The sequence below is a fragment of the Hoplias malabaricus genome, chromosome 11 (assembly GCF_029633855.1).
Source record: "Hoplias malabaricus isolate fHopMal1 chromosome 11, fHopMal1.hap1, whole genome shotgun sequence".
NCBI lineage: Eukaryota > Metazoa > Chordata > Actinopteri > Characiformes > Erythrinidae > Hoplias > Hoplias malabaricus.
The window spans coordinates 17,433,029-17,453,637 of record NC_089810.1 but is presented as its reverse complement, the minus strand read 5'-3'; the positions used below and the strand labels follow the sequence as shown (position 1 = coordinate 17,453,637).

General features: G+C 37.5%; 1 protein-coding gene across 2 annotated transcripts; it reads right to left on the bottom strand.

The window, feature by feature from the left end:
• Positions 1–1,233: 1,233 nt before the first annotated feature.
• On the bottom strand, positions 1,234–20,036 carry impdh1a (IMP (inosine 5'-monophosphate) dehydrogenase 1a). 2 transcript variants are annotated; one of them, XM_066684918.1, is made up of 16 exons: positions 19,935–20,036; positions 15,076–15,174; positions 12,322–12,370; positions 8,744–8,845; positions 8,586–8,660; positions 8,196–8,402; positions 7,974–8,061; positions 7,408–7,607; positions 7,104–7,194; positions 6,631–6,726; positions 6,365–6,508; positions 5,686–5,830; positions 5,457–5,600; positions 4,691–4,774; positions 3,776–3,792; positions 1,234–2,836 (listed from the first exon to the last, which is right to left on the bottom strand). In XM_066684918.1, the coding sequence occupies exons 2-16, from the start codon at positions 15,171–15,173 to the stop codon at positions 2,736–2,738; spliced, it is 1,641 nt and encodes a 546-aa protein (XP_066541015.1). In that variant the 5' UTR covers position 15,174; positions 19,935–20,036; the 3' UTR covers positions 1,234–2,735. The 2 variants fall into 2 exon arrangements, with proteins under 2 accessions (XP_066541015.1, XP_066541014.1); XM_066684917.1 differs by lacking the exon at positions 3,776–3,792.
• Positions 20,037–20,609: the final 573 nt, after the last annotated feature.

Genomic DNA, 20,609 nt, shown 5'->3' with positions numbered 1-20,609 from the left:
GGGAAAAAACTTTACATTACACTGATGCCTTGCCAAATGTACACCATATTTTTAAACATTTAGTGTGTCCACACTTTTATTTCAGCTTTTATTATTTCCTGCCCTTTGTTTATTTATTTATTTATTTATTTTTTATCTGAAAGGAAAATGTTCTAAATTTAAAAGCATCAGTCTTAAAAATTGGTTGCATTTTCTGCTTCTTTGTTCCTGTTAAACACGTCCAATAGTGGACCATCTTTTGTCGTGAGCACATTGGCAGCTTCTTTGTTTGATTTTCAAATTTTCTCTGGTTTTGCCTGTTCTCAGTAATGGCCCCACATTCCTGAATCGTAAAAACACATTTTTTTGTTTGTTTTGTTTTGTTTAAAGCTCTGGCCCTTTACACCTAATCACCTCAGAAATATCTCCTAAAAAAACAAAAAAAATGAAACAAGTTGTTCTTATCTGCATGGAGTGCAGATAAAACAGATGCCTTCATGGTCTCTGATTTTCGTACAGCTCTGTATCTGTCAAGGTGGTGTGTGTGAAGACGAGTAGATGTACTTGAAACTGTGACTTGTGCAGAATGAGGTCCTCAAGTGAGAGCAGAATGACGATGCCATAAAGAAAAAGCTAATTAAAAAAGACTATTGCAATTCTATTACAGCAATAACAACCACTGCATGTTTGTGGCAGGGAAATCATTTTCTTCCTATGCATTAGTGAAATGCTAAACAAAAGATGACAGATTTTTTCCTCTGCTTTAAAGCTTTCATACTTTCCAAGCTTTTGTAATATTTCCTTAAGTATTGATTAATAAGAGATAAATTTGAAACTTCCACTTATACGCCTGTGCTTTTATTGTTCTGATATAAATAAGTTGGACTCATGTTTACTTCAAAACCACTCTGTAATGAATACTGATTATAAAATAAAATTCTTATTAAATTAATATAGTAAGGAAGCAAAGGGATCATTAGATCATCATCATAAGGCCAGAAATAAACTTAACTAAACATCCTGGACTTTTGGTACTTAATTTCCTTAATCCATTCCTTTAATTATTAATATAAAACAGCTCCCTGTTGGCACTTATAAGCAGAAAAGAAGAGACTGTTGTTTGTAACCATCTTTATTCATGTGACTCTTGTGCACTTTGTGAGTACAAAGCTTTGGGAGATGCTCCTGTGCAGTAAAAGTAAACACAAAAGCAGCAAATGCCTGACATATAGTTTTCATACAGGTTATACACCCTAAATTTCATAGACTTTAGTGCTGTCTGCACTTCATATAGCTACGGCAAAGAGATTTGTTTACTGAAGCCACTCTGAGTTAATTCTACACCTTCTTAGAAAACAATGGTGCAGAAGCTAAAAAAAATACTACTTTATAGTTTCATTTCTTCATCTCAGTAGAAAAAAAAAACAAACAAACAAAAAAAAAACGGGAGCATTGAACAAAATAAAGCACTATAATAAAATAGATTTCTTTGAGCAGATTTTCCTTTCAAAAGTTTTTGTATAAATTCAGAGAACTGTGACTCACCACTGAATACATTTCACTCAGGTCAAATAATGACTCAAACAAAAGGACAATGATACAAATAAAACCCAAAGTATACATTCATACATTAAATTGTTGCTGCGAATGAATGAATCAGTAAATGGATGGATGAGTTAATGAATAGATAGTATGATTGTACAGGATTCCTTCCAAATCATACATTTTCTCACACAGAAAAGTATAACTCTTCTGATTAAACGTAACTTGTGTACAAAACTACATTTTTCTTACAGTCTTAGCCAAATAGCTAGACTACCTTCTCAGAAAAACAGTCACTAGGATGGTCTGCTTTAACTGTGGTGGTACCCTTTAGGACTTAATTTAGGAATTTTAATTTTTCATTACATTTTTACAATTTACATTTTTAAGTTGGACTACTAAGGCTAATGCTTAGCTCCTGGTTCCTTAGTCTTACCTGCGTTCCTGAAGAAACTAAGAAGCATTCTGACATGAGCAGCTTGTGTACTGGCCTATGCTTTATTCTTAAGCAATACACATAAACACATAAACCTCATTATTTTTAGCGCACCATTCATTTTAAAAATACAGTCCCCTTAGTGCCTTAAAAACCTGTCACAGTTGTAGAGCTTATTGCTAGCAGGCCGACAGGTAAAACGTCCCACAACAAGAAATTAACAATGGCCACACTGTTTAATAATTTATTGACATATTTAATAATATAACCTGTAGTGTAAAGGACATTTCCACTGCAGACTGCAATCAGAAGGTTTATAAAGTTTATAATAGCCACAGTGTGTGTAATGATTTTGGTATTTGAAAGCATTCTTTTTATAATAACCTCATACACAGAGAAGAGTTGTTTGGTATAAAGTAGTGGGTAATACCACAAGGCAGAGTAGGGATTGATTCCCAACTCATGCAATCACACACTAATAATATTCTACGGTAGAAGATATTCCTATATTTTTTGCCAATTTCCAGTAATGAAATGCAAATGACTAGAGAGCACGGTCATATAAAGAAAGTGGAGAGACCCGATGAGACAGTTTCTGCTACAGATGCAGAAAGTGCATAGTCAATCTTCATTTCCTTGTGCTGAGGCCTGTATGCAAATCCCAGCATTTCCGCTGCTGCTCTAAACCACAATTGAGGAACACCAGACCATTTTTTCCTCAGAGAAGGGTGAGCAGGGTACGGGACGGTAGAGAGGAGAGGTGTAGGAAGTGTAGAGTTCACATGAATCCGTTGTGTTTGGTCACAGTTGGGGTTGGAACGTTGGGAAAAGCTCTCATCTGACCTCTGCTGCTGCCCTCAGTATAAGCGCTTCTCATAACTACATCAGAAAGAGAAAAGTACACTTTTAACACCCAAAGACCAAATGATGACACAGAGCAATCGGACATATTCAGATATCACACGATGTACACACTGTATTAATAAGTTGAAGAGGATATATTACTTATTGAATTTAATGAACAATGACTCCTGTGTCTGTCTTGTTTGCCGTTTTTTCACTTTCTGACATTAAACAAAATATTATCACAGCAAATATTTCTTCTGAGAAGTGAACATATTTTTAAAAGACAAGATACTGTTATGTTTTTAAACATAATGTTCTTAAAAGTACTATTTGATACATGACCTTATCTTATGTATACTGAATATAGTATATATTGGTTTTTTGTATATTACTTGGTCTTTTTAGTCCCCCAAGAACTGTTTAGACAAAAATGTTTGGACACTACTGTTTTAAGCTATTGATAAAGAATATGAATAGCATTCATATGTAATTTATAATAACAAAAGGACAATAAAATGTTCTAACAGATAAAGCTATGCCGATGGCTGAAGTTTACTGAGGCTAAAGCTAAATGAAGCTAATTGGTCCCAAAAGCACTTGCAAATCCTGAAAGAAATTACAGAAATTGATCTGACATGCTTTACATAAACTGTTCTCCCCTCCAGTGCTTACAGGTTCCAGTAATAAAAGTATAGGTTGATCAAAAATGCTTACTGCAATAAATGAAAGCTCACAGGGCATTTTGGCCAAACTATTACTTTAATTGCGCATAGGCTGGGTACAGGCACAGGGCTCAGAGCATCAGAAAGGTATAAGGAACAGCTACACAAGACATTAAAAGGAGAGATAGACGTCAAGGGGGAAAGGTAAGCTTAGCCTCCACTAAACACCCTGCATCTCATAAGAAATACAATACAATCCCCTCCACCATTGAAAACAGCAAAGGCACAGACATGAGGACTGAGTACTTACATGGCACAAAAGAATATCTACAGTGAGGGCATAAAAGAAAGGAGAAGAAGAAAATTTCACATGTAAACTCTATAATTCCATCAGAAAACATGGGAAAAGAAATCTTTGGGTGGAAAAAGAAACTAAGAGGGGATTGTAGAATATGACTTTGGATGGATGTGATGCCCATGATGTTTGTTTTTACTCTGCTGTTATCGTGCTCTTAAATAATTTGCAAATAGTGAATGTGTATATTGTGAAATGTGCATATGTAAAAGTCAGCACATTGTACAGTATTTTGTATATGTTTAATGCCAATAGATCCATTTCTTATTCAATATATCTAACTAATTTGATACTTCGGAAATTACATGTGCACAGCCTTCATTCATTCGTTTCTGTACCTGCTTCATCCTGTTCAGGATCACGGTGGGTCTAGAGCCTACAAGGAATCATTTAGGTGCAGGGCTGGAACACGTCCTAGACAGGGTGCAAGTTCATTGCAGGGCATCACATTCTCACACAATCACACCTAAGGACACTTTGAAATATGCAATCCAACTGCCAGCATGAGTTTTTAAATTGTGAGTGGAAACTGGAGCCCCCGGTGGAAACCCATGCAGACATAAGGAGAACACATCAAACTCCCCCCAGTCAGTGATCCGAGAGGTTTGAATCCACAATCCCAGGACCCTGGAAATGTGTGACAGGGGCACTACCTGTTGCCACCCTATCCTTCATTAAAAAATACAAAAGCTCTTTCTTGGTGTCAGCACCTATGTGTCCTGAACATTCTTTTTGGTCCTGCCTGAGCTGGTAAAGGGTTTAATGAGTATGCCATGTTTGAGAAAGGGATACTGTGAAACAGCCACAGAGCCACAGTCACTGAGGGGTCACGAGGACAAAGTAAAATGAGCAGAATGCATAAACACTTACGAGTGCAGGCCATGGACACCACCCTCCACCTGAGCAGACATTGTCCTCTTCTCAAACTTCAGTTCTCCAGAGTACATCATAGAACTACATAAAAAAACAAAAACAAACAAATGAACAAAGGAAAAAAAAACACATTTCAGCTCCCCTGATTATCCAACAAAAAATACCTAATGCGACTAAAGATCTGTAAATTAAGAATTGTTGATTTTTAGAAAACACACTAATTAATGATTAGGTTGCAAATAAGTTTTAAAGCACTTTTTGGGTAACGTGCAATTGTAATTTAATGTTCTCCCAACATCTTCAATGTTCTTTATTGTAACTGCTGCATAGTATTTAAAATGACAAGAAATCCTAAAGATTAAGTACTTTTGAGCAGACAAAATTTTTATTATATTCCAAATGATTCTGAAGCATTTTGTATTGGTCTAGTCATCATCAAATGTTCACACACTGTGAAGGACAGCTGCTGTGTTCAAATGATGTAGTAAACAGAAAATTCACAACAATGGAGATACGGGTTTTCATTGGACAGCGATGATACATTTTGTACTGATTTGTAATGAACATAAAGCTTTACTCTCTTCCTGCTACATGACACAGACAAAGACACATCATAAATGTCTTGTTAGATATCATCAACTGTCATGATAATTCAGGTTATGTTCAGAGATTTATAATATCAGAAGGGGTTCAAATTAATCATCAGCCCTGTGGGATCACCTTGACAGTCTTCTGAAGAGATTATGCTGAGTCACACTCTTACCGTAAGATGGACAGACTTTTTGCCCCAATATCCTGGCAGCCATGTTGGATCCCAGCAATGAGGTAAGGGACAAACTTTTGGATGGAGCCTTTATCCTGAACTGAGCCAGACACTCCCTGAGCTACCTTCACTTTATCACCTTCACTGTAATACATTCATAAACACATGCCTTAGGACAGGTGAACTGAAATTTACATCCATTTATTTGTGTTTCTGTGTATGACTTTACCTAAAGTAGCGTTTCTGGCTGCTACAGTTCTTCTCCATGGCATCCAGAGAGCCCATGCCACGATACTTCTTCAGCCGAACTCCATCTGAGAAAAAATACTCTCCTGGAGCTTCTGTGGTGGCTGCTAGCAAGGAGCCCATCATCACTGAATAAACATAAGTCCATAACAACAGATAGCAAACAAAGAAGAGAGGGGAAAAAAACATTAATGATAGGACCTTTCATGATATGTACAGTACTGTGCAGAAGTCTTAGGAACCTACGATAGTTATATATATTTAAATTAATGCCTTATCAATAAAGGTGGTGCTTGTATAAAATTATATATACTCACAGTAAATACAAAAAAAATAATATAAACAATTAAGAAACATAAGGTAATTTTTTTTCCCTATAAAGTAGTAGGTGTGAGTTTGAAGAACAATGTTTTGTTGAGATTCTCCTTGAATGCATGAATTAGTTCAACAGGACACATTATTTATTAACCGCTAAAACTAGGTATTGGATGATAAACTCAAATAATACGAACATTTAAATTCATACTGCCTGATGCCAGTTTTCAAGACACTTTTTAGCTTCTCAAAATGATTCCAATATTTTAATATTGGCTTGTTCCTAGTATGTACAACTCAAACGCAAAACTAATTTCAAATGCATAGTTAATCATCAGAATAGAGACCTGTGGATGCTCCTAGGGCAAGAGCCTTCACTACATGGCCAACTGTCTGAATTCCACCATCAGCGATAACTGGTACTCCAAAACGCCGAGCATACTCCGCCACTTTATACACAGATGTGCCCTGGGGTCTCCCACATGCCATTACTGCAGGGCAATATATTAAACACACAGAAAAGAATCAGAACTTGGAAGTTGGAAAGGAAAAGTTTACGCAAATAATATCACTCCTCAGGTATGTAATTACTCTCACACACATGAATACCTACCTTCCTGTGTGATGCAGATGGATCCACAGCCCATTCCCACTCTAAGAGCATCGACACCAGCATCAATTAAATTTTTGGCCTGTGCAGCTGTTACAACTACACACAAACACAAACAAAGAGCGAGACAAACATGAAAAACAGAACAAAATTAATCTATTAACACTTTAATGTGTTCACCTAAGGTGATATAACACCTACATAACATTCTAATGACATGTGTCTAGAGATATTTGTGAAGGCCTATTTCAACAAGCATCAGCTGTTACACTTGTAACACTTGTAATCATAAAATGACATTAAAATTTAAATATTCTTTTATGACACATGTTGGAATAGGTCTAAAAAGCCTGGCAGATTTATGTCAGCTGTTGTGAAAGGCATAACTGAAGTGTAACCATTAATTCTGACCACTATAGTTTTTTTATATAATTTATTTGTAAGTACTGTACAAAAAACAGGAGAAAAAATCTTACCATTTCCCCCAACCACCTGTAAATCAGGGTATTTTTGTTTAATGTAGTTGATCATGCTGATCTCAAACACTGAGTTTCCTTGAGATGAGTCCTGTAAGGCACATTCAGAGACAACTATGTTCATTCTCAGAGTTCAATTCCCAGTCACCCCAGAAAAAAGCAAGGGATAAAAATTGTGTGTTTAACTCCAGCTCTGGGCACCTCCTGCCTCATCAAAGCTAATCCAAATTTTGAAGGGTTTGAAAACTCGATGTTTTTAATTAATCAGATATTACTACTGGCTCCCTTAAGAAACCAAACCCACCAGCACCACCACGTCCACTCCTGCCTGCATGAGCAGGTCTAGGCGGTACTTGTCATCTTCTCGGGTGCCAATGGTAGCACCACACAGCAGCTGTTTTCGGGAATCTTTTGAGGCCAGAGGGTAGTCTCTATTCTTCTTCAGATCAGTGCGAGCAATTATAGCCACCAGCTCATCGCTGTCATTCACTATGGGCAGCTTACCTGTGATCAACAAACGTTAATCATTTGACCAATAAAAAACAGAATCAGACTCTAAGCTCTTTAGCATAATATTGTTTAACCGCCAAAAAATGCATCCAGAAATTTGTCTGTGTTTAGACAATTAAAACTATTTTCAGAAGGTTCAACAGCAATTAAATGTCTAGCTAAGAACTATTTAGGAGAATGTTTATTGTATATATGTGAATGTAAGTTTGAAACCACATATATATCAGTATAGAAATTTGTGTGTGTAACAGAGGTGTAAAATTCAGTTCCAGAAAGAAAAATATCATCTTAGAATTATGTTTCGACCTCTGTGACTGCTCGTAGGCTGATTTGAGATAATAACATAAACTTGAACTAAACCTTTTTTGCTGCGCTGCAGGATGTCGTTGGCCTCTTTTAGGGTAACACCTGCAGGAGCAACCACTAAATCTTCCCTCTTCGTCATTGCCTGGCAAGTCAAAACATTAAATTTCTCGTGAGTTAATAAAAACTTTACAAAGACTATTATGTCAACCAACTATGTACATATTCTGATGTGAATCTCATCTGAATTAAGCTAAAAATTAAGGGCAAAAGACAAACCTCTTCCAACGGTCTGTCATAGTCTTTCTCTGAGAGGAAGTCAATGTCTCGTGACGTAACTATGCCCATCAGCTTGCTGCCCATTTTGCCAGTTTCAGTGATAGGTATTCCAGAGAAGCCGTGCCGGACTTTAGCCTCGAATACATCCCCCACCGTGTGCCGAGGGCTCATCACGACTGGATCTGTGATAAATCCCTGCTCAAATTTCTGCCATAAAAAACACCCCCACAAATTACTTCACTGATTATACACAAAGCACTCGAGTGATGCGTGCTCAAGTAGAGCTTGAGAGACAAATTCGATAAAGTTCCTAATAAAATGATTAATAAGTCAAACTAATGTATACGCATCTCTAAACACAACGTGTAGTGTTGAGACTGTGCCACTTACCTTAACTTTCCGAACTTCATTTGCTTGGAATTCTGGAGTGCAGTTGTGATGGATGATCCCAATCCCACCCGTGAGCTAACATACAAATCAGTAAAAGGTCATGAGATTATAATAATTAATATTTCTTCACATTCTGTGTGTTTGTGTAAAGTACTCACAGCCATAGCAATGGCCATGGAAGATTCAGTCACAGTGTCCATAGGAGAGGAAATGAGAGGGGTCTTCAGTGTTATCTTCCGAGTCAGAGCAGAGGTCAGATCCTGAATTATACACCACATAAAATGATCAAAACACTTAAAGCAAATTCCTGAGAGAACTGGTCTAATAGAATGATCCTACAGTTTAGAACAGAATGATCCCATGGAGTAAGAATCTTAGTGGCATGTTTATAAGGGATCTCCTGATGAAGCTTGTTCTTTGCCCCAGTCCAAGTCCAAGTAAACTTAAGATGTCTTTAAAAGTAGCTTTTATTTAGTATTCATCCTCCAATTTAAAATATTTCCAAAAGTTTCAAACTTTGTGTAATTAAAAGCAAACTGCTGTAGGTTAATATAATGAGATGTTTTGAACCTTCACTATGTTGCTGTTATTCTGCTGCCCTTTTTAAATTTTTGTAAAATAAACAAAGTATATAAGTTATCTGACGTTGGTTAGAAGCTACTGACATCTAGCTACAGCACTGTGAATAAATCAGAGGTTATCCTTTATATCCTTTGAAGTCAATGACCAAAATATTAATTCATTAATTGATTGTCAGGGGATTCAAAATAAGATAATCCACATTACTGATAAACAACTTAATGATCACTATCAGATAAACATTCATTCATTGTCTGTATCCGCTTATCCAGTTGAGGGTCGCTGTGGGTCTGAGGAAACCCACTCGGACATAGGGAGAAATCACCAAACTCACCGACACTAACTGTTGTGCCACCCTGCCACCCCATCAGCTAAACAGTAATAAAATATTTCATTTTTGAGAGAGATGACAAAATCAAGCTCCATTTTGAATGATTCTTGAAAAAAAAATCTAAATCTAAATTAACAGGCCACCAAATCTTACCCCTGTAGAGAGATAAAAACACAATGCTTCACTCTCAACTATTCTCACTAATACACACACACACACACAAACCTGTTATCTCAAGATAGTTACTCCTATATAAGTAACACATACATACATACACACATCTTCTTTTCCGCTTTTAGTAACACACACATTCTAATTAAAAACTTAAATTAAATAATGTATACCATTTTTTCACTTTCGACATTCATATTCTAAAATAAAGAATATTTTTTGGGAGTCCCAAATGTGTCAGTATTACTGTTCATTAATATATATTAATGATTTTTACTTGACAACAAAGGACCATATGTTAATGAGTAATCATAAAGTCAATCTCAAAGATGATTCAAACTCTGAATTATTGCAGGTAACTTTGATTTGTAGTTCATAGCGAACTAAAAATCTAATTCCACAAAACCACTTATCAAATCCTAAATAAGCTCAGGTTCACTGTATTTAATATCTTTGAATATTCATTGACAACAAGCTATACTTGACAAAACACACTGCAATGATTTCAAACAGCACAGCAAATAATACTGGCGCTATCAGACATGTCAAATAAATTCTGTCACAAAATACTGCCGAACCTGTTCTACATGTTGATTGTAGACTGAACAGCAATGTAGGCAAACTGATTTGATGAATGTAAATATACTGCTGAAAAAAAGGGAACACTAAAATAAAACATCCTAGATCTCAATGAATGAAATATTCCAGTTGAAAATATTTATTCATTACATAGTGGAATGGGTTAAGGACAAAACATAAAAATGATCAATGTAAATCAAAATTATTATCCCATGGAGGTCTGGAATTGGAATCATACTCAAAATAAAAGTGTAAAATCAAATTACAGGCTGATCCAACTTCAGTGGAACTTCCTCAAGACAAGTTAAAATAAGGCTCAGTAGTGTGTGTGGCCTCCATTTGCTGTATGACCTCCATACAACAGCTGGGCATGAGGCAGCGGATGTTCTCCTGAGGGATCTCCTCACAGACCTGGATTAAAGCATCAGTCAACTCCTGGACAGTCTGTGGTGCAACATGGCATTGGTGGATGGAACGAGACATTATGTCCCAGATGTGCTCAATTGTATTCAGGTCTGGGGAAGGGGCAGGCTACTCCTTAGCATCAGTGCCTTCATCATGCAGGAACTGCGGATACACTTCAGCCAGATGAGGCCTAGCATTGTCATGCATCAGAAGGAAACCAGGGCCCACTGCACCAGCATATGGTCTCACAATGGGTCTGAGAATCTCATCCCGGTACCTAATGGGAGTCAGGGTACCTCTGAAATGCCTCCCCACGCCATTACTAACCCACTGCCAAACCGGTCATGCTGGAGGATGTTGCAGGCAGGAGAATGTTCTCCATGGCGTCTCCAGACTCTGTTACGTCTGTCACATGCTCAGTGTGAACCTGTTCTTATCCATGAAGAGCACAGGGCACCAATGGTGAATCTGCCAATCTTGGTGTTCTCTGGCAAATGCCAATTGCTCTGCACAGTGTTGGGCTGTAAGCACAAGCCCCACTTGTGGACGTCAGGCCCTCATACCATGGACATTAGTGGCCTGCCAACATGGACATTAGGAGGTGGTATAGGGTTGTTGCCCTCCTACTGCCCCCTTCACAGCTCCTGGTATACTGGCCTTTCTCCTGGTATCTCCTCCATGTTCTGGACACTGTGCTGACAGACACAGCAAACCTTCTTGCCACAGCTCGCATTGATGTGCCATCCTGGATGAGCTGCACTACCTGAGCAACTTCTGTGGGTTGTAGACATTACCTCATGCTACCTCTAGGGGTGAGAGCACTAAAAATGCAAAAGTGACCAAAAAAATAAAAAATCAGCCAGAAAGGATGAGAACAGACGAGAATGAGCAAGACAACCCATATAAACCACTGCTTTATTGGGGTTGTCTTGCTAATTTGCCTCTCATTTCAGTTGCATTTGCACAACAACAGGTGAAATTGATTCACAGTCAGTGTTGCTTCCTAAATGGACAGGCTGGTTTCACAGAAATGTGATTGACTTGGAGTTACATTGTGTTGTTTAAGTGTTCCCTTTATTTTTTTGAGCAGTGTTTAATGGATTTTTAGACATCACAAAGGCAGATTGGTGAGAGAGCATTAAGATTATAATGTCTCTTGTTATTACAAGAAAGCAGGGATATTTCAGTTTGCCCCTATGGGCTCTTTAAGCATTTTAAAGAAACTGAAGTTGCAGTATTCACTGATTAATATCAATAACATATGGAGCCATTTTGTTCTGGGTTTTGTTCTCAGCTCCTCTCGTGGGCATACACCCACACACGTTTCCATATCCCTGCCTGTGAGAACATGCCCTATACACTTGGGATTGTACCATCAGCTGATCCTCTCATTTGCACAGCTCATTTGTACTCCCTCACCCCTCACCAGCTGTACCTCTAACTCTCCATTCACTGCTTTGCTTTCATTTCAGTTTATACAGCAACTGACTCAGCTTTTCCATCTCAGAGCCAGCAGATGAGATCTTTAATCTCACAATTTAATTAGGAAAATTCCCCCTCACGTGTACTGTATTTACTAAATGTACTGTATTTACAGAACACACATATAACAAATTCCTCAGGCAGCATTTCAGTAACCCATGCTCGACTGCATTTTCCAAGATTACTTACCACTTCATCAGAGGTGAAGTCAATGAAGCCGGGCAGGATTAGGAAATCACTAAACCAGAGACAAAGATCAAGACATCAGGTACTCAGTACAGAGTGTGCAACGTTAAGACTGGACAGCATATAAAACAGTTGCACATACATACTTTAGAGGGTATAATTCAGAAGTCTGACATTTTTTTTGTAAAAATAAAAATGTGCAATGGTTGAGAACACTCAGTCCCTATATGTGTCTATATCAGACATAGTGCCCCTTGTGCTGCAATTCTGAACCTTGAGAGAGTGAGACAGTAATAATATAAGCCAGTATGTATGTTAGTGAGTGAAGAAGTGAGTAATAATATATTAGAGATGCACCGATTGTCATTTTTTTCGGCTATTCCAATTTTCTTTTTAAGAATTATTAATGACAACATACAGAAACCTTTTTGTTCCATTTTCTTTTAATGGAAACTTTTTACATTTCAACATAAAATCATGCACTAATATGACAAATGCTGTCTTTGAAAAACCACTAAATAAAAAAAAAGAGCAATGTTTTAACGTTTCCAAATGAAAACAAGTGCACGAGGTTGTATAATAGAAAAAGCAAGTCACCTTTAAATTGGTTTAAACATTAATGGCAAGTTTTTCTTGATAAAAAGAAGCATTTCTAACTTGTCTCCATGTAGTCTGTTTCTTTTCTCAATTATCATATGTCCAGCCAAGTTAAACTCACATTACTGCTATGTTGCTGCGATGTTGTGTGTGTAGCTTTGTTTGCGCTGCTGCTGCCCTTGCTTAGTGCACATGTGTAAATACGACTGGCACAAATCAGTTTAGAGACACTAACCTGCCGATCATCGGTTATGGCCAATTATGCTAAAAAAACTGCCTTTTCCGATCATGGCCAACCAACCGGTGCATCTCTATAATGTACGTATGTTTGTGTGTGAACAAGTGAGAGATTAATCATGTCATAATCATGAACGAGTGAGTAAGTGAGTGAGTAATAATGTATGCCTGTAAGTATGTTAGTGAGAAACACAGGAAATACACACTAAAAATTGTTTGGGAGAAGATACAAAATCGCTTAATGTGGTAACAAGCTACAGATCTGTTTTTATTCAACTCAGATTGTTATTTTGAATGGAAAGTATATATTGGAGATGGCTGGAATTCTCTTGTGCTTTTTAGAGTAATTTGTTCAGGAACGATACAATAACATACTGCAATTTCTAAAATAAATTAATTCATTCATTCATTATCTATATCCAGAGTCTACCTTGAATCATTGGGCGCAAGGCAGGAATACACCCTGGAGGGGGGTCAGTCCTTCACAGGGCAACACACACAGTCACAGTCTCGGAAATAATTTGTTTATGTAAATTCTCCATAAAGTTACTGCAACTGGTTATAGTGTGAGACTCTTGTGAAGATTATTGTTGTGTGAACAGACAGGAAGCTAACTGTATATTTCAATATGATTTATTTTCACATATGATTAAAATATGGGTTTTATTAATTCATTAATTCATTAATTTATTACTTGAGGAACCGTTTTGTTAGTATGTTAGCTCCAGCCATGCTGCTCTGACAGCAAAACATCCTCATGCGTGTGACTTGTGTGTGTGCTTGTGTATGACAATTAGGTTCAGTAAAGAGTTATGTAATCTGCTTAAGAGTGTGGCACTCAGAGACGTCCTCTTAATGTTCTTAACTGTGTCATCATCATCACACAGTGTCTCTGTGAAAGCAGCATTACTGTGACACCCTGAAGGACAAGACCGAGACAAACAGGCAGCCAAAGGGCGGCCGCATGTAATCTAAATCCTGAGAAGGAAACTTATAATTGTGTGTTTGAGACATTCAGCAGGATGACAATTACACTGCTGCACATCTGAGAGCTCACCAGCATGTGATCTACCATAGATAAAGGCTCCATTAGACAATGGAAATGGAAATAGACTGAGACCACAGCTCTGTTAATGAGGGGCTAGAACCACATCTTCATACGTTTGATGATATCAAAGGTGGCTATTTCTGTTTGATGACCATGGCGAGAGAGGCCATGACCTCTTTTTCAGCTCTTGCTCTAAAAATATCTCCCTTCCATCTCTCTCCACGTTTCACACTTTTCCTATTTCTTTCTATCAATTATATTTCTAGAAACATCTTTTTCTCTCTCATCCACTCCTCTTCTATCTCTTCTCTCTTTTTGTCTCACTCACCCCTGCACTCTTCCACTACTTTAGTCACTACTTTATAAACATTCTCTCTGTAACTCTCTTGCTGATACTACCATCTCTCCTCCTCTGTCTGTTTCATATCTCTCTCTCTTCAGAACCACCAAGTGCTTTGTTTCTATGGATACACACATGGTTGCCATAGAGCTCTGAGCAATCTCCTTGATAGATGTCTGAAGATGTGTCTGCCTATAAACCAATCACAGCTGTTTACACACTGTATTCATATATAAACCAGTACTTAACATGTGTAGTAGTATATAAGTTGTAAAGTTCTGATTTTTCATACTGTCTGAGCCTGGCCTTTGACCCAGAAAAATAATCAGTACTGCCTATGAAAAAAGGGTTCCATGAATCGCAACAATATAGGAAACTTTTTTGATGTGTAATACACTTTTTTCTAATAACTTTTAATTATTTCTAGTCATTTCTAATGGATCCTCTGCATCTCTCTCTCTTTTAAGGGACTCTTGCTATTCTTTATACAGCAGTAATATACATAATTTATGTAGAAAGAGTCAGAAATATTTACTTATATGTGAGCCCATCTCCAATAGCAAAGAGTTGCTGGGCAGTGAGTCCATCTTCAGGCACATAGCCCGTCCCTCCACTGATCAAGTAATCAGCCATGCTGCAGATACACACACACACACACACACACACACAAAGTAATGAATGTGTGGTCAACTGCTAGCCCGAAAATGCTTCATAATAAAACAATTAAACTTATATATATATATATATATATATATATATATATATATATATATATATATATATATATAATAAAATAAACACATCAGCAATATAAAGAATTCTCATTTTGCAAAACGTAAATAAAACATAAATGCTTAATAGATGTGCCGATCATCTTGACATCATATTTAATTGAAAACTGTACAAATACAAAATTTTAAAGGTTGAAAGGGAGAAAAGTATCATTCTAATTTGATGCCAGAAACACATTTCAAAGAACAAAGGGACAGGGGCATGTTTACCACTATGTTGCGTTACCCTCTACTTTTAACAACACTAGTAGTTGCAGTTTTGAAAGAGAAATGTTTTCACATTCTTGTTTGTTATAGGATTTCAGCTGCTCCACACTTTCGGCCTGTGTTATAGCTTTTTTAATAGCTCTGAACCAGGGGAGGTGCTAGAGATTTTCTTTTGCTGATGCTATAGTAGCTTGACATATCAGTTGAGGTGTCTAAAATTTAGCGTTTCCTATTAATGGATAGTTGTACTTCTATTTCAACATCCCTGGCACACATACACATACACAGTACCATCTCTGCAACAAATAATATGGAATTACTATCCATAATTTGCAAAAGATTTTCAAATGTAGAGTTTTTGGAACACAAGACAATTCCACATCACCTCTGTCCATCTTCAATAAGCTTAACAGAGAAGGCATTGACATTTTGGATCCTGTTTATATATGGTTTCTACTTTGCATAATAGAGTTTTAACTTGCATTTGTGGATACTGCAAAGAACTGTGTTCACAAACAGTGGTTTTGGCAAGTGTTTCTGAGCCAATGCAGTGATTTCCACTTTGGAATCGGGTCTGTTTTTAATGCAGGGCGACCTGAGAGCCTGGAGTCCACAGCCAGCTAATGGGTCAGCAGACAAGAAATTTAATAGTTTAGGTATAGATATTTACGAATATGGAATGGCAAAGTTTGGTATGTTGCAGAAAAAGCAAAGGGGACAAAACAGAGTAAGGTCAAGACGGCAAGTAGAAATAGATAAATTAATTCAGGAGTTAAGGGCTCTTAGAAAGCAGTGAAGGCGAGTAGGGGAAGAGGAAAGAGAGAGCATTAAGGTACTACAGAAAGAGCTTAAGGGTAGACTGGCAGTGTTAAGAAGAGCAGAGAACTTGAGGAAAAGGAGGAAAAAGAAGGAACCTCAACCTTTTGAATTCTTCCAGGTGCCAGATAAGGTTACTAGGCTGGTTAAATCATATTTAGTTTTGCTTTAGTACAGGGGAATTTGTTACATCATGGCATTAATTAGGAATAGGTTTAATGGCTGGATGTATGATTTCACCATTAGCATTTACAATGGAAATGGAGGTAGTAATTAGGGCCTCTAAGTAGGTTGTAGGCAGGGAAAGGTTGCATGACAGTACTTGGCTCACCCCAGTTAGGGCTTACATGACATGATGACACTAACAACTACTGTGCCTTGCACATGGCGGTTGCTAGAGAAGTTAAATGATAATCTAAGGTTGGCTAGGCTGAAAGTTAAACTAAGCAAATCTAGAAGTCTGTTGATTGTCAAAGGAAAGCCTATGCAAGAAAATGTTTTGATGGAAGGAGAAATGATCCCTACAGTACTGGAGAGACCAGAGAAGAGTTTAGGTAGATGGTATAGTGCAGGGCTAAACGGTACAGAACAAGTTGTGGGACTAAAAACTGAACTGGTGAAGGCCGTTAATAGCATTGATAGATTGGTTTGCCGGGGAAGTTGAAATTGTGGTGTTTCTGCTTACTGGCAATTAGCTTACTGTTTGGCTTACTGCCTCATACTAGGTGGCCATTGACAGTTTATGATGTTTCAATCACAAAAGTAAAGAGGATGGAAAGGATTATTTTGCTGGAAGAAACTTATGAAGACCCTAGTTGTGGATTATGTACAGGGGTTGGCACGCTGAAGCATATTCTATCATCTTGTAAATTTAGTTTGTCACGGGGTCGGTATACATGGAGACATAATCAGGTGCTAAGGGTTTTAGCATGTTTGTTGGACAGCAAACGGCTAGAGGTTAATGCATTGATGAGTAGCTGTAGTAATAAAATAGTTAACTTTGTGCATGAGGGGGAATGTCTGACAAAGTGTGCAGGCTACAAATATTGGTAGATGGGGTGAAGCACAAGATTGGAAATTGCTGCTGGACGTAGGAAAAAAGCTGCAGGTCCCAGAGTGCACTGTGTTAACTACACCAGACTTGGCGTTCTATTCTGAAAGTAAACGAGTAGTTTATTTTATAGACTTAACGGTTCAATTTGAGGATGCAGAAGATGAAGCATTTGAAAGGAAGCTGAAGTATGCAGACTTGGCAGCTGACGTGAGGGAAAGCGGGTGGCAGGCACATTTAAGACCGGTGGAGAGGATTTGTAGCCAAATCGGCCACATCCATGCTTGTGCAGTTCCGCATTAGGGGCTGGAAACTAAGGGCAGCTGAGAAGTTGTGTCTAGCCAGTGCTTGTGGATAAGGAGAGCAGAGACTACTTAGGGAAATGCACTGTAGAGGTGCTATTGGGATTGTTGGTTACGTAGCATGTAAAGTTCACATGGAACTGGTGGCACTGAGCATGCATTAATGGTGCCAGTGGGGCTAGGTACAGCCTTAGTTACCAGGGAGGCCAGTGCTGATGGTAAAGGGTAAGGTAGGACTGCCTTCCGGAAGTGTTGTGGGCATAATTCAGCTACACACCAATGAGAGGAGGTGCCTGCTTGATGACCCCTGTGAAGAGCTAGTGAAGAGCTAGAGCTAGCAACCTTAGTGTTGGGGTGTAGGATTCAACAGGAATTTTGGTGGCTGCAGGTAGGAAGACAGTGTGGTGGACCCTATGTGAAGCTCTAATAGATTGGCATAGCATATTTTACATCATATCTTGTGTATGATTATAATTTTCTGCATTGAGATTCCTCTGGACTCTCTAAAACTTTTTATAATATCATGTACTATAGATGATGAAATCCCAAAGTTCTTAACTATTTTAAGTTGAGAATCATTATTCTTGAATTGTTTTTCTACTTGCATGCACAGTCTTCCACAGAGTGGTGAATCACTTCCCATTTTTAATTCTGAACATCAATGACCTGTTGCTAATTAACCTATTATTTATTTATATATTTGTTTATTTATTTTGTAATTTTAAAATTTAAATATATGAAAAACAATTCTCAGTCCTTAATTTCAACACTGAATATACCCTGTAAACAATTATCCGTTGATTCAACGTTGAAATAACGTATTGACTGCCGTCTAATCAACATTCTCTTAAGGTTGAAAATGAAAGTTGAAAAGACGTCCAAACACAGAAATTGAAAAGACGACAATTAGACGTATTTTGGACGTCCATTGACGTTATGAATTGGTCCCGAAATAAATTACTTGTATAAAATGCGTTTTGGACGTCCACTGACGTTATCGATTGGTCACCACTTAACTAACTTATTAAGAGGGATTTTGGACGTCCATTGACGTTTAAAATATGTCCTTGACGGACAGACTACTTTTAGACCTATTTTGAACGTCCAGGGACGTTCCTTGTTTACTGGGTATTATCTTTGTACTACCTTGTGTTATAACTTCAAAAAAATACGGCCTATGTTTTAAAGATTTGCACTTTATTGCATGCTGTTTTTATTTACATTTTGCACAGCCTTCCAATTATGTATATATACAAACACAAGTTTGTATGCACAAAAATCATACATAGTCTGTGTGTATCAGCCAAAACTTTAAAATGTCTTATTTTTATCAGCTCTAATTTACCTATACATAACACTCGAGTACACATTCTAGTTTTACAATTAGTCTGTAGTCTATTTGTTACTCTGCATACTTTCTTAGCCCCGTTTTTATTCTGTTTTGCAATGGAAAACCACATAGCAGTTGATTTTTGGGTGCTGGATCATTCTCAGCACTGAAGCATCATGTGAACAAAGATGAAGGACTAATACAAACTGTGCACCAACTGATGAGCTAGTCTTTAACTTTACATTTACTACGTGAACCAAGGTCTGACAATGACCCACCAGCCAAATAATATCTGCTCTGTGGTGGTCCTGACAGCTACAGTATATAAGTGTAGAACTACAAAGTAAGATGAGCTGGTAATATGTATGGATAAACATATTTGGGCATTCCTGGTCAAATTACATTATTTGTTTGAAGTAACAGAACACGTCCTTCACAGACAACACAATAAAATATGACATTTTGTTCTTTAACCGACTTAAATTTTCAAAATGACATTAATCCTAACAGAGCAGTGATATTGTGGTCCACTCCCAAAAACATTGCATTAGAAAAAAAATCTGTCTTTTTGAAGGATACCCTTTATAATGAGCTCGTGTCCTGTGACAGTCATATATTCGGCAGGAGGCAGAAGGTCTTTCCTTGGCAATATTTTATCATTAATTTAGGATCAAGAGGGTTTAATAAAGGTTTAAAATGTCACCATTTAACCCTCAGGCTAGTCTGTTCTCCACCCTTTACCGCGCATCCACGTTTTTTACCCATACTGCCTCACTCACTGTTTAACACGAGCCACAAATCACTGTCCTCAGCAGAAAGCTCATTTAAAGCGGAATTTTCTCAGCATAGCTGTTGAAATAAAGATGGTCGAATCTCGCTCCTCTAGAGTTTACTCACATACAGCTTCGAAAACCCACTCAGCGCCAACGGAGAACCAGCAGCACTCTCTCAGAGAAACGCCGACTTCTGCTTCATCGCCAACTTCCACTGAGTTTCACCGTTACAGCGCCTTTCGTTTACACGTCTCTCTCTCTCTCTCTCTCTCTCTCTCTCTCTCTCTCTCTCTCTCTCTCTCTCTCTCTGTCCCTCCCCGTTCCTCTTGCCTCTTGTTGAAAGTGCTCGTGAATAAGTGGGTGAATAGGGGATGATCCATATATCTATATATATATCTATAAATAAATAAATAAATAAATAGATAAATATATATCTATATCTATATATATATATGTAATTTTCGAAATAGTCACCTACAGACTTCTGCTGGTTTGTGTCTGGTAGATTGCCAGAGTACATTTTGGCAGCATTCTGACATTGTTCTGTTTTATTGTTAATTAGTAATAATAATAATAATAATAATAATAATAATAATAATAATAATAATAATTGTTATTATATTTTTTTTCTTCCTTCCTCTTTTTATTATTATATTTTTTATTGCATTCATCTAGGCACAGTTAATATTATTGGAGGAGATGTTGATCTGAACTAACAAAAAGACCTGACTTGTGTTAAAATAATCTTCTTGCAGATTTCACAGTTCCTTTCTCTTTACAAATGTATTTCTCATGTATT